The sequence below is a fragment of the Vespula vulgaris genome, chromosome 8 (genome assembly GCF_905475345.1).
Source record: "Vespula vulgaris chromosome 8, iyVesVulg1.1, whole genome shotgun sequence".
In the NCBI taxonomy this organism is placed as follows: Eukaryota; Metazoa; Arthropoda; class Insecta; order Hymenoptera; family Vespidae; genus Vespula; species Vespula vulgaris.
In genome coordinates, this window is record NC_066593.1 from 3,807,609 (window position 1) to 3,821,390 (window position 13,782).

General features: G+C 34.2%; 1 protein-coding gene across 12 annotated transcripts in view; it reads left to right on the top strand.

Moving 5' to 3' along the window:
* LOC127065764 (solute carrier family 12 member 4) overlaps nucleotides 1–13,782 on the top strand; it is a 128,447-nt gene that overhangs the window by 91,951 nt on the left and 22,714 nt on the right. The window contains exons 1-2 of one of the 12 annotated variants that reach the window (XM_050998571.1): nucleotides 5,151–5,502; nucleotides 5,967–6,424. The exons of 8 other annotated variants lie outside the window; for them this stretch is intronic. In XM_050998571.1, the coding sequence (XP_050854528.1) occupies nucleotides 6,355–6,424 (70 nt within the window). In that variant the 5' untranslated portion in view covers nucleotides 5,151–5,502; nucleotides 5,967–6,354. Of the gene's footprint in view, nucleotides 1–5,150; nucleotides 5,503–5,966; nucleotides 6,425–13,782 lie in introns of those variants that run through there. 3 more of the 12 variants (XM_050998573.1, XM_050998572.1, XM_050998574.1) reach the window with 3 other exon arrangements.

The following is a 13,782-nucleotide window of genomic DNA, read 5'->3' on the forward strand; positions in this document are numbered from 1 at the left end:
ACTCGCTCGGTTCTCTTTCTCTATCTCTCTATCTCTCTATTTCTCTCTCTCTTTCTCTTTTCTATCTCTATCTCTTTCTCTTTACTCGGTCGAGGTACGAGGGAGATGATCGTCGTCGATATAGTGACGTCACATCCCACGGCAATGACGTAAAAGGCAGGGAGCGTTAAGTTACGCAAGCGTCGAGAAACGCAGGGAGTAGTAGGGTGCGCCTCGATCACCCAGTGCCCTACATTTCCCCCACTACTTGCCCATTTCTCTCCCGTTTTCACTACCCCTTCTCTTCCCCACCATCAACCCCTCTGAACTCTCCTCTCTCTCTCCCTCTCTCTCTCTATCTCCCTTTTCTCTACCACTCTCACCTAGCTTGCTAGCTAGCTAGCTAGCTAGCTAGCTATGTAGCTAGCTCGCACGAGCCACCCCTTTCTCTTCTCTCATATATATATACATATGCACATACATATGTATGTATGCATGCATGCATGTTTGTATGTATGTATGTATGTATGTATGCATGCATGCATGTTTGTATGTATGTATGTATGTATGTATGTATGATGTACGTATATATGTACTTATGTACGTACGTACGTATATATCTTTCTCTTTCTCCCTTTCTCTCTCTATCTTTCTCTTTCTCCTTCTCAGAGCTTATGGGGTGTCCCCGAGACTCTCGAAGCTGCCTACGTTCCCTTTGGGATCGTTATGGGCCTACGTGGAAATGCATAAGTAAACAAGAAAACAAACTTTTATCGGTCGTCCAAAGTACACGTGACATAAGTCGAACCAAGATCATTTCTTCCTACTTGTTGTTTTGAATAGAAAGAAAAAGAAGTTTTTCATCTCTTTCTATTATCCATCTATCTATGATGGTTTCGTTTTATTTATCTTCTCGAAGATTTTCATCGATCTTGGAAATGAGTTGTTTTATATCGTTTCATATAGCTATTGTTGAAAGATTAATTCCTTTTTTATTATTTTATATTTTTAATTTGTATTTGTTTTATTTTAAATTATTGTTACGGGATGTTTTATTATTGGATTTTATTGTATTTTGTTATTTTATTCGTTCAATAAGACGTTTGCAATTTTAATACGACAAGAAACGATCGTTAAAAAATTATTTTTGATAATGGTCGATGTCAAGTACGTTTTCAAAGAAATTTTTAACGTCGAGTTATTTGAACTTAAATTTGGTATGCATGTATGCAAGTTTGTGTATTTATGTGATACGTTTAAACATTTTTAATTCTTTCCTGTTACTTGTTAAATAAAAAGAAAAACAAGCGTAAATCTTTGATCGTTTCATGTTATTTTTTTTTCTTTCTTTCTTTATTCATCTCTCAAGATATAGTTTTTTATAGTCGATGCATCGTATAAGAAATTAGATCTCCGGATCAGTTTCGCGAGCATCTATGTTATTAAACAGAACGACAAACATTTCCATTTACTTATTATTTCAGTAAATTATTATTGAAAATTTATAACCTTAACTCTCTGAACTTAAGTGAAATCATCAAGTTTATATATTCTGAAATTGGATATGTTAGAGCTTAACCCTTTCGAAAGCTATCACGAATGAAATTTCATCCGAAGTAAATTTGGGTTCCAACAACTACTACATAATTTAATTTTCAACAATTTCTCTAACGCCAAAATAATAATAATAATAATAGTAGTAGTAGTAGTAATAGTAATAATAACAATAAACAATTGTAATTGAATTTCTTCTTCAAATTGATTTTTAAACTAAAAAAAAAAAGAAGAAAAAGTAACAGGTAATACACCAGAGTGAATTTTTATCTATAATAGGATTGATGATTGAATTTTTTGTGATAGCTTTTAATAGAAAAAAAAAAGAGAGAAGAAAGAGAAAAAGAGAAAAAGAAAGCAAAAGAAAAATATAAAAGGATAGTAATAAGAAAAATCGAGGAAATAGCATTCGCGTGACAGTATAGTTTAGTCTTTTCGATACGTTGGCCTTTCGATAGTCCTTTTATATCCGAGAGTCATAGTATTCTCTCGACTTCAGTACCGTACTTATTCCTTTGAGATTGAATTTCCAAATAATAGTCGTCGTTGTCGTCGTCGTCGTCTTCGTCTTTTCGAGAAAAGTCGAATAATGTCCTGATTTTGCCTAAGCTTGTCGTATTGTCTCTCTTTGCGAATAAATCTTTCGATATCTTTTGAGGATTTAAGAAATAAAATGGCGAAATAACACAACGAAACAACGATCGTCAATATCGAATACATTGAAGCCTTTTTGAAGATTTTTTATTGTTAAAAATAAAAATTAAAAAAAATATATTATTCGCAAAAAGTATTACAAAAGATATTCTTCGTAAAAATTGACGTAGTAGGAAGTAGAAAATGTTAGGGCTCTCATGAAATCGTTATTTCTTGAAGAACCGTCGAAAGACGATAAACTTTAAAAGAGTTGGACGGTGAGAGGATGAAAATCGTTAAAAAGTTAAAGAAAACGTCGGAGTTGATTTTCTTTAATAATAAAGTCGCGTCGATAGCGTTTCTAACGCTCGTTGAAGTACTACGAGAGTAGGGTATCGAATGCCGATGATTAAAATGAAAAAGAAAGAAAGTGCGAAAGGTTGGATATCGAAATTTTAAATTTAATCTACCCTTTTTTACAATGTCTGACGATTATATTTATACAGATTAACGATACACATATTTAATGATTGAAATTATTGACTATATATAATCCTTCGCAATAATTCTAAAAAGTTTGATGCATGTAGATTAAAAAAAAAAAAAAAAAGGAAAGGATATAAATAAAAAAGAAAAAGCAGAAAATTTATTTACTTTCCCGTTTTTTCTTTCTTTCTTTTTTTGTCCTATCTATCCTCATCTCCTCGTCTATCGGATAAATTTATCTATGGATAAAAAAAGAATAAAAAATAAAAAGAGAAGAAGAGAAAAAAATTGGACTCCAGAGTCAACCGTATAAATGAGACATTTTTGTAACCAACGTGAATTCTCTTCGGCAACTTATTTCGTCGTTTCATACGAATGCGACGAACTTTCTTTTTTTTTCTTCTTCTTCTGCTTTTTTTTTGGCTATTATTGCCAATGGAAATTTTCTAGGACAAGAAATGGGAAATAATTTGAAGACTAAGTTTCAAACTAGAAAGTTACGAGACAAAACGTAGTCGAGTTCTAACGTACCATCGCGGAGCAAAAGTAAATTTCGGTTAACATCAAGAAACTTCTCCAAGTGAGGAAAGTTTCGGGTCTATGTGAAAATTTCGCCCGATGGCGAATGAAATTAATTCGCTTATTAGGTATCCGCGTCTGTACATGTCCGATTAAAAGTTTCAAGTCTATCGAAGGTCCGAGAATTTTTTTTTCTTTTTTTTTTCTTTCTTCCTTTTTGCTTGCATAGATCTATCAAATGTGTAAAATCGAATAAAATATAACAAAGTATTGTGAGTCAACGTACATAAGTGTTAATATATGAGAGCTCGTACTTTTAATATTATTTTATTTTGATAAGAAAAATAAAAAAAAATAATAAATTCAAACACGTAGTTACATCAACATTATTTTATTCATTACGATCTATTACATTTCAATCAACTTCGATATGCGTGTATATTATACGAATATATTTTTTTATTACTATTTACATAGGCACATGTGAAACATTACGAAAGTTATATGGCAAAATTCAGGATGAATAAATTTCCCTCGAATATCGTCTAATAACATTAATTCATTATTTATAATATATGATATCAAAGTAGATTACAAGAATAGACTAATACTATTTTAGAATATAACTATATTTATACGTAAATAATGCTATAGGCGATTACGATGTGTTACTATTTAAGTATTAAACCTTACATCAAAAAAGGAATTTTATAATATCTATTAAGATATTTTAATATTGAAAGATCGTCATGAAATGTATCAATTGATTCACAATATATAAATATACACAGACACATGCTCGATTTATATACATATACACGCATTTATATACACATATGTATATACACGATAATTATTCAAGTATACGACGAAGATACGCGAGAAGAAAAAGTAAAAGAGGGATAAAAAAAAATAATCAATCAATATATCCCAGCATCCCTGTTTAATTAAAGCGAAGTGGTAACCATAATAAAGATAAACGTCGATCGGTGATGTGACCTCTCATGGAGGTTTTCGATCGGTCGGTTGGAAAATCGTCGGGCCGACTTTCGGCGCGACAAAGAAGGGGTGCACGGGCGCGGCGCGGCGCTGCCGCGAGCTCAGAACTAGGGGGATGAAAAGAGGTAGGTGGAGTTAGGGGTAGAGAGCAAGAGAGACAGACAGAGAGAGAGAGAGAGAGAGAGAGAGAAAGGAATGGATGGAAGCTGGGAGCTGGTGGGAGATTTTGCTGGAGCGGGGAAAGCTTGACGTATATATATATATATATATATATATATATAGAAAGAGAAAAAGAGAGAAAGAGGGAGAGAGAGAGAGATAGAGAGAGAGAGAAAGCGCAGGCGCGGGACGAGGGTTGAAAAGCGGATGGGCTGCTCACTACGCCCGGGACATCGTGGCTCGACTATAAGAGGGAAAGAGAAAGATATAGAAATACTGGAAGAGTGAAGGAAGGAAGGAAGGAAGGAAGGAAGGAAGAAAGAAAGAAAGAAAGAAAGAAAGAAGGAAAGGGAGAGAGGATGGAAAAAGGGGAGAGAGAAAGAGAGATGTAGAGAAAAAGAAAGAGATGCGAATAGAGAGAAAATGGAAGAGAGATAAAGATAGAGAGAGAGAGAGATACGTACATAGGTGAAACACACGATAAAGAGAGAGAGAGAGAGAGAGAGACATATATACACGCATACCATACATAGATATATACATACATACATATATACATACATAGGTGTAACACAAGATAGAGATACATAGGTGAAACATCGGAGGAGAGGTGCACAGAGAAGAGAGAGGGAAGGAGTGAGAGAGAGATGTAACATTGGAAGAGGAGAGGTACAGAGCTAAAGGGAGGATAGTATAGAGTGAGAGAGAGAGAGAGAGAGAGATGAAGAGGGAGAAACAGAGAGAGAGAGAGAGAGAGGATGTGCGCGCGCGTAGATCAGCGAGAGGAAGGAGAGAGAGCCCTGGAAAAGCCGGGAGTGTTCCTCTCCGACCCCCATCAGTCGAGGTTTCCGCGAGGGAAAGCTACCCTCGCGTCGTCGCCGTCGCCGTCGCCGTCGCCGTCGTCGCCGTCGTCGTCGTCGTTTTCGTCGTACACGTCGTCGTATTCGCCGTTGTACACGTCGTCGCCGCCGCCGTCGTCGTCGTCGCCGTCGTCGCCGTCGTCGCCGTCGTCGTCGATCGTCGTCGATCGTCGTCGATCGTCGATCGTCGTCGTCGTCGATCGTCTTCATCGTCGTCGTACTTATCCCTATCGTCCTCATCGTTATCGTCCTCGTGAGCTATCCCAAAGCTAGCTGGTAAAGAGTTAGCTAGCCTCGAAGATTGTACCCATCGGTGGGTGTGCGCGCGCGCCTCTCCCACGTCCTTCCGCGAGTGGGAAAGCTTCTCTCTCTCTCTCTCTCTCTCTCTCTCTCTCTCTCTCTGTCTCTTTCCTCTCTCTCTTGCTCTTTCTTTTTCTCTTTCTCTTTCTCTTTCGCTCTTTCTCTTTCCCCCTCTCTTTCTCTCTTCCTATATCTCTTTCTATCTTTCTCTTTCTATCTTTCTCTTTCTATCTTTCTATTTTTCTCTATCTTTCTCTTTCTCTCGACCCTGTCCGCAGCATCCGCAAGCGAAGAGATACCTCGTGGACGCGAGATTCTAGCCGAGCTCTAAATTCTTCCAATAGGAATCTCTTTCATCTCGCACCTATACTAATCAGTCTTCGTCCTACCCTTTCCCTTCCTTCTTGTATACATATACATATACGTACATACATATATATGTATAATAAATATATGTATAAATGTATACATAAATAGTAGGCTGAAAGAAAGAAAGAGAGACGGAGAGAGAAAGAAAAGAAAGAGAGAAGGAAGCATGACGTATTCGTGAATGTTGTCGAAAGTGTTACGACAGAGATCGCACCTCGTGTTCTAAGATCAATCTTTATAACGTTACGTGCTTAAAAGAGAGGTCAAAGGACGAGAAATTAAAAGAAGAAAAAAAACGAAGAGGGAGAAGAAAGGTGACTCGAAAGAAACGAAGAAACGTCAGCCGCAGATTCGGCGATAGATTTCAACCAGGGGTTCAATCTATCCCAGGAGAAACCTGAAAGAGGGAGCCTAGCGTTCTCTTAACTATCTCCGCCATACCCCGACCCCTCCCTGGATTGTTAGTCCGCGGGAGGATCGAAGACGCCTCAAAATCATGAGCGAGGGCACGCCGAAATCTCAAATCAAGTCCGTGCCCGATGGCTCGCCGGCTCGACTCGAAGCCGGTACGAATTTTATATATATATATATATTGTTTTTTTTCTTATTTTATTGTCGATCACTCTTTGTATTTCATCACATCCTCTCGTTGATCATCGATGTTATCATCACATAGTATCGATATCATTCGCAAATATATAACCTTTCTATTTCCTCCTTTCTATTTTCATGTAGCAAAAATAAAAGATAAACAAAGAAGAAAAATACGTTCCTTTTTTTTTTTTTTCTTTTTTTTGGACGAATATAAAGATTTCTACCAAGATAAGTCGACGATGTTCATTTTCATGTACGCATGCATGCATGTATTTATGTATATATGTATGAAAAAATTGCAGCATAAGGATATATTCGTCCTTTCTTTCTTTCTTTTTTTTTCTCTCTCTTTCTTTTTTATGTACATACATACGCATAAACACGTGAAGGAAAAATATTGACTTCTTCTTCCTCTATTTATCGACTTACCGTGTATGAGGATGAGTCAATAATCTTTTCCTTCTTTACGGATAACAAGTACGATATTTCGAAACAAAGGAAAAGAAGAAAGAAAGAGACTGGAAAGAGACAGCTAAGAAAACAAAATTAAACAAAAAGCTTCGCTTTAATACGTTCCTACGATCTTTCAAATGTATTAATAATATCTTTTTCGGAAAGTAGAACGCGCATTTGATATTTTACATTGACAACGAATATAATGATATGCCCACGTTCGAAGGTAAAAAGTAATGCCGCCTGTGTGCTGGGTCTAAAAACGACCTCACAGACTACCCCACACGGTATACGTATTAACGTCACTCGAGGTAAACGTAGGTGCCCATTGCTTGCTCTCTTTGATCATCGAAACATAAAACGTTGCTTCGAATGCACGACAGAGACAGAGAGAGAGAGAGAAAGAGAGAGAGATAGAAAGAGAAAGAGGGAGAGAGAGAGAGAGAGAGAGAAAGAGGGTGCAACCAAAGGTCACAGTTCATCGGGCGCGATTCGAGCCGGAAAGCTTCGGCTCGATCTCGGTTTGCACTTTTCTATTTTAATACGCGTTAAACGTATGTCATATTCGTCAGCAATCAACGACTTTTCTTCTTTTTATCTATCGTTTGATCTATCGACGAATTAAAAGCTTCTTTTTCTATTCCTCCTACCACACCACCCCCTCCATTCCACCCCTTTTTTTCAGTTAAAAAATTGTTTTTCTTCTCTTTCTTTCTCTCTTTTTTTTTTTTCTTTCTTAGAGGTCGCTTTTTCTTCTTCTTCTTCTTTCTTTGGGATTATCCAGGGACGTCGAACTTCGTATCGATCTTTTTAAAGGTTAAAAATTTTTTTCTTTTTTTTTTTTTGTACGCGAAAGATATCAACCATTCGTGTGTAAGCCATAGTGTTCGATTTGAAGACATTGTTGTCGTGAAGCACGAAGGATAAGGGAAAAGATCGGAAATAACGATCGATCATTTCGATCGTACGATCTATATCTTTTGACTTTTTTTGTTCTCCTCTCTCTCTCTCTCTCTCTTCTCCCGTTCTCGTCTATCCTATAAAGTCTCGTGAAATGTCAAAAGATTTTGCTGATGTTTACCGTAACAGGTTGATATTTTTCCCCGCATATCTTTTGTCCGTCTTTTTATCGAAAGCCGCAAAAGAGCTTTGGATAAACGTTGAAGAAAGGAAAAGGGGTTGGATTATAAAAGAAAAGCGTGTGTTGTAGCATTGAAACGCTTTTGCGCTTGTAGTAAATTGCCACTCTGACGACCCCCTGTTAAAGCGCTAATTTTAGCGGTCTCGAGATCCCAGAGATGAAGAAGAAGAAGAAGAAGAAGAAGAAGAAAACGATGAAGAACGAGAAGGAAAAAATGGAAAAAAAAAGAGAAAGAAAAAGAGAGAAAAATGAAAGTCATTTGCGTCGAGCGTATCTCATCGTTTTGTTCAATCGTTTCTTCGGATAACTTCGCGTTTTAAGAGGTTTTAAATCAGAATCACGAGTCTCTCGACAAATCTTCATTGTCTATGCTCATTCGTTTTGAAAGCTTAATTACTCGTTTGCTCGAAAATAATGCCTTCGTTATTTTCAATGTCGACTCTGACTCGACACTTCATTTTAAGTACGTAATTATTGAGAATTGTCTCTTCGTAAAAAAAAGAAAAATAAAAGAAAAGAAAAAGAGACGATTAAGTTAACAAACACTTTTTTTATAGTCGTAACAAATTAACGAAGCACTATATATATATATATATATATATATATATATATATATACATATATACACGTATTAATGAATAAATAAATAACAAAATTACTTATGTTACCACAATCCAATTGATTTTGTTTCTTTCTTTTAATTGGAGTCTGGAAGAAATTTTGACTGTATAATTATATAACATAAATTTTAAACGATATCGAACGATGAGTAAAATTGTTCATTCTCCTTACTTTTTTCATTTTTTAAATACAAAATTAAATGTTAGTTTATATATGAAGGTTAATGTTTGCCAAGTACATATTAGTTAGATAATTTTAAATATTAACAATTATCAAGCAAGTACGAATAAATTATTTTTCTTCGATGAGACACACACGAGTCATATTTTTGCAAAAAAAAAAAATACGTCGTAATTCACGATTTTTCTAACTTGGGGAGAAATTCTTGTACTTCTTTTTTAATAATAATAATAATAATAAAATAAATGAAGATATTGGAAAGAAAGAAATAAATAACATTTTACGATGTAACATTAATAATATTAATTGCTCAGAATAAAAGCAAGGTATCGATCGATCGTATTAAGGATGATCGATTATTCCACGTCAATATGCGTTTTTATTATTCCGAATGAAATAATCGCGTAAATCTTATCGAATACGGTGAAAATTTTGGAGAGATATTCGCGACATGTAACATTGCACTGTAGTAATCCACTCGCGTTGAAGCGAGAATACATGAATATATGTATAGGTATATGTATTCTAGAGAGTGTGCAGAACCGAGAATTTCAATCGAGAAAATGGTCGATGCTATTTACACTCGGGATGCTTGAATATATAACAGAATTTGTAAATCGCTTTTGCTAAAGTAAAATGCGATGCGTGATGCAACGAGAAATGAAGTAGATATGGGAATGGTAATACATTTTTCACGTCATCGATAAATTAGATTTATTATTTATCATATTTATTTATTTTTCATATTTCTTTCTACGAAATTAGATCTAATATTCAATCCATATATACATACAAAATATACATACGTATATATATATATAATTTTTTTTATCTTTTTGGATTCGTAATTTTTTTCTTTTTAAATTATCACTTCGAAATATATAATACTATTAATATCTATAAATTATGATTATGCAAAGTACGATTCGAATGATATCTATTTTCCCTTGGCAATAATAATTCCAAAATTTTTAAGCAACATTATCTATTTCAATAATTTAATCGAACTATAAATTTCTACTATATCTTGATTTTCTAGAAAATCATGAATTTCTTGAATTGTATTATTCTAAACCTCGAACCTTATAAATATCCATTAAACGAAAAGTTCGTCAATTATCAAGAATTGCCGAATGAATTACTGGAATGTTAAATTTTTAAGCGATCGTAACATCGAACTAGATAAAATCGAAAGAAGAATATCCTATGGGAATGAATTTTTATGTTATCGTAAAAGTAAATGTCGAGTCTTATTCGACTCGATGGAAAAACAAATCATTCGAATGGTAAAGTTCACCACAATGATGTTTTCGCGCCATTTTATTTTAACGCTTTTATTATAGGGAAAGAATTTTCGAATGAGAATGTAAAAGCTTCCCCTTTTCTGTTATATTAATGCACTCGTATTCTCGTTGAAGGACCGTTGCAATGATTCCACGTCGATGCATCGCGTATATATGGGACAAATGGTTTGACAAACATTTCTCTATATATCTATCTATCTATCTCTCTCTTTCTCTTTATGTCTCTCTCTCTCTCTCTCTCTCTCTCTCTGTCTCTCTGTCTCTCTCTCTCTCTCTCTCTCTCTCACTCGCCATAACTCGGTGACATAACGAGAAACGTGATAGAAGTTTCCACTGCGTACGTGTCAATGAAATACACCACGTACGTGCTTTTATAAAACGATATCGTGTTTTTCTCTGTATAGCATTAAAAATAATATTATATTGGTCATATATGTACTTCTTTTTTTTCACCTTGTGATGGAATAGATACGTGTGTTAAACTAGTTTAGATTTCACGCCTCGTTCGAGAAATTTTTATCGAAGTGATATATTATCTGCATCTTGAAATAATAAATATATATGTATATATATGTGTATATATATATACATATTCATCAGACTTTGAATTACAGTAGACTCTATATATACCTATATCTATATTTATTATTGAATACGATATACATGATATGTATATATGTATATATATATTTTTTCTTTTTAATTGAGATACTAGAAACTGTTCATTCGAAGGAAATTTCATTTCTATGATCATCTTCATTCTCCGAAATATTTCTTTGCGAGAAAGTACTCGCTCATATTCGCGAACAATTAAGATATTCAAATTTTATTTATCAAGCCACCGAAACTCAAAGTTCACTCGAAAGAGATTAATTTCTTCGGACCGTATAACTTTTTTAAATTACTTCAAAAAATATTAACTTGTATTCGTGCACGAATAGATAAGATATTTGAGTCGGTATATTCGAAAAAAGAAAAAGAAAGAAAGAAAGAGAAAAAAGGACCGTTTTATTAAAAATTGATATATCGTATCGTATAGGTATGATGAAATATACATCGCGAACGAAAAATAAGAAGAGAGAGAGATAGAGAGAAAGAGAGAGAGAGAGAGAGAGAGAGAGAGAGATAAAATTTATCGTAAAATTATTATACATAGAGAAGAGTACTCTTGAATATATCCACATATCATCTCGATTTCTGCTTAATATTCCAACGTGTCTATTTCAGTCGTCGACTTGCTCGATACGTCCGGGATCGATGGTCGATCTGTAATTCGAGCTATTTTCGATAAAGAGTAAACAAATAGCGTGGAAGATAGAGATAGAGATAGAGCGAGAAATATTAGACGTTTGAAAATAGGATCATAAGGATAAACAGATCGGCTTGTTTGTCTCGATAAGGAAGAAAAAGAAGAGAAGGGAGAGGAATAAAAAAATAAAAAAAAATAAAAAAAAATAAAAAAAGGAGAGAGACATCGGTCGAGTGTATATATACACGTAACTACCTATATCGTGTCTGAAGGGAGAAGAAGAAGAAGAAAAAAAAAAAGCAAAAGAAAAGAAAGAAAAAAAAATGGAAGAGAAAAAAAGGGGTAGTTATTAAGTCGGTGTAAAGTGGAAGACACACGACCCTTCGTGGCCGAGCTAAATTGTCGCACTCTTCATCGCACGCGCGACACGTAGCCTCGGCTTAAGTAGTTTTCATCGCGAAGGCCAACTCATATACATGGTGTCGCACGCAAACATAGACGTTTATGTTTAGTTTCATGATCGTGGGAAAAAAGTAAGATGGAGGAAAGAGAAGGTGGGGGAAAAAAAAAGCTGAGTTGAGTTCAAATTGAGTTTTGTAAAGTCTGAAAATGAAAAAGGAGACGAGTATGTACGTTGGAGAAAGAGAGAGAGAGAGACCAAATTATTACAACTTTAAATTACATGGCAAACACCGCGTGCGTAAATGAAAATTATATGGGAATTCTCTGGACACTTTTGTTATTATCATACGTTAATGTCTCTATTCAAAGTAAGACTTTGAAATTTTTATATGTCACTGAAGATAAAGCTAAAGGCACTGAAGTGCAATTAAAATTGCAATGGCAATGCGTAGATATTTTTTTCTTTCTGTTTATTATTTCTTCTTTTCTTTCTTTCTTTCTTTCTTTCTTTCTTTTCTTCTTTTCTTGTTCTTTTTCTTTTCCTTTTTTTCCGAATAATACAGTATCCGTAAATAAATTTCCATCAGATGATAACGTTTATATAAATTTTTCTTACACGTTTACAATTATTGTAGATTTCGTAAGATATACGAAATCTATCTAAAGTATAGTTTTATTCATTTTTTTTTCTTTTCTAAGTAGACTTTTTCGAGACTATTTATTTATTTTTTATTTTATTTTATTTTATTTTTTTTTTTTACGATAACTTCCATTCGTAGCATTTCTCATTCTCTTTTCCATCTTTTTGTTTCGTAAGTTCAACATCTCCTAGAAGCATGAAAAGAGTAAAAACGACGAAAGACACATGGACGTTCTTATCGACAGGTACTGATAAAGACAACCGTGTAACGGTAGTTCCGAACATTGACAGGTTACGACTAAAAGGATGTTATAGGAGAAAAAGACTGGTCTATAAACTGAACGGGACATGTATTTATTGCCACGTATAAGTATACAGTGATTGTTATTATAAAACAATAAATAAAAAAGAAAAAAAGAAACAGAAAAGAAAAAAAATATCTTTTACGAAATTATACATACGCATATTGTACATATCTATATCACTTTACACACAACTATCAGGTTAATTAAACGAAAACTCATTATTTAAAAAATCAGTTCTACATACGAAGATATATATTACAAGCTACATGTTAATTAAACGAACAGTTGTTATCTAAAAAAAAAAAAAAAAAAAAATTGAAAGAAGAACCAAAAAAGAAATTGATATTTTTATTATTTACAAGAAACACGCAATTAAATCTATTTCAAATTACAGAAAGATTAATTAACATTATTTTTTTCATTATCAAAAACATTCATCTACTGATATAAATATATATATAGATAGATAGAAATTAAATATAAATTAAATTTGTCTGCTGATTATTTCGAACAATCTTGAACTCGAACTTAATCGAACGAAATTGATTAAACTGTTCTACAAAATTGAAAGGATCATTAATACAAAACATTGTTACATATGTCATGTGACGATATCCCTTGCTTCCTTCCCTGAAAAAAGAAAAAGATAAAACAAGCGGATAGTAAACTTTGAAAACGTCGATTTCAAAGACGAATAAGTCGCGGTTTGTTCGCTGGCATAGACGGTTGACCCGAGATAAGAGGCTGTCACCGGGTGTGCGCTTAAACGAGATTAGGACAAGGGCAAGCGGAGGGTTAAGTAGTTTCCATTGTAAGGATGCTTCGTACGATGTGACGACGTTTTCTCTCTCTCTTTCTTTCTCTTTCTTTTTCTCTCTGAACGTACAAGTCGAGAAAAAAGAGAAAGAGAGAGAGAGAGAGAGAATATACAGGTATGTAGATACGTATCTATGATATACTATAGTTAGATTCTAATACTAACTTCGTCTTATATACCAACTCTTATATAAGAGAAAAGCCTTGTGGTTGTTCCTT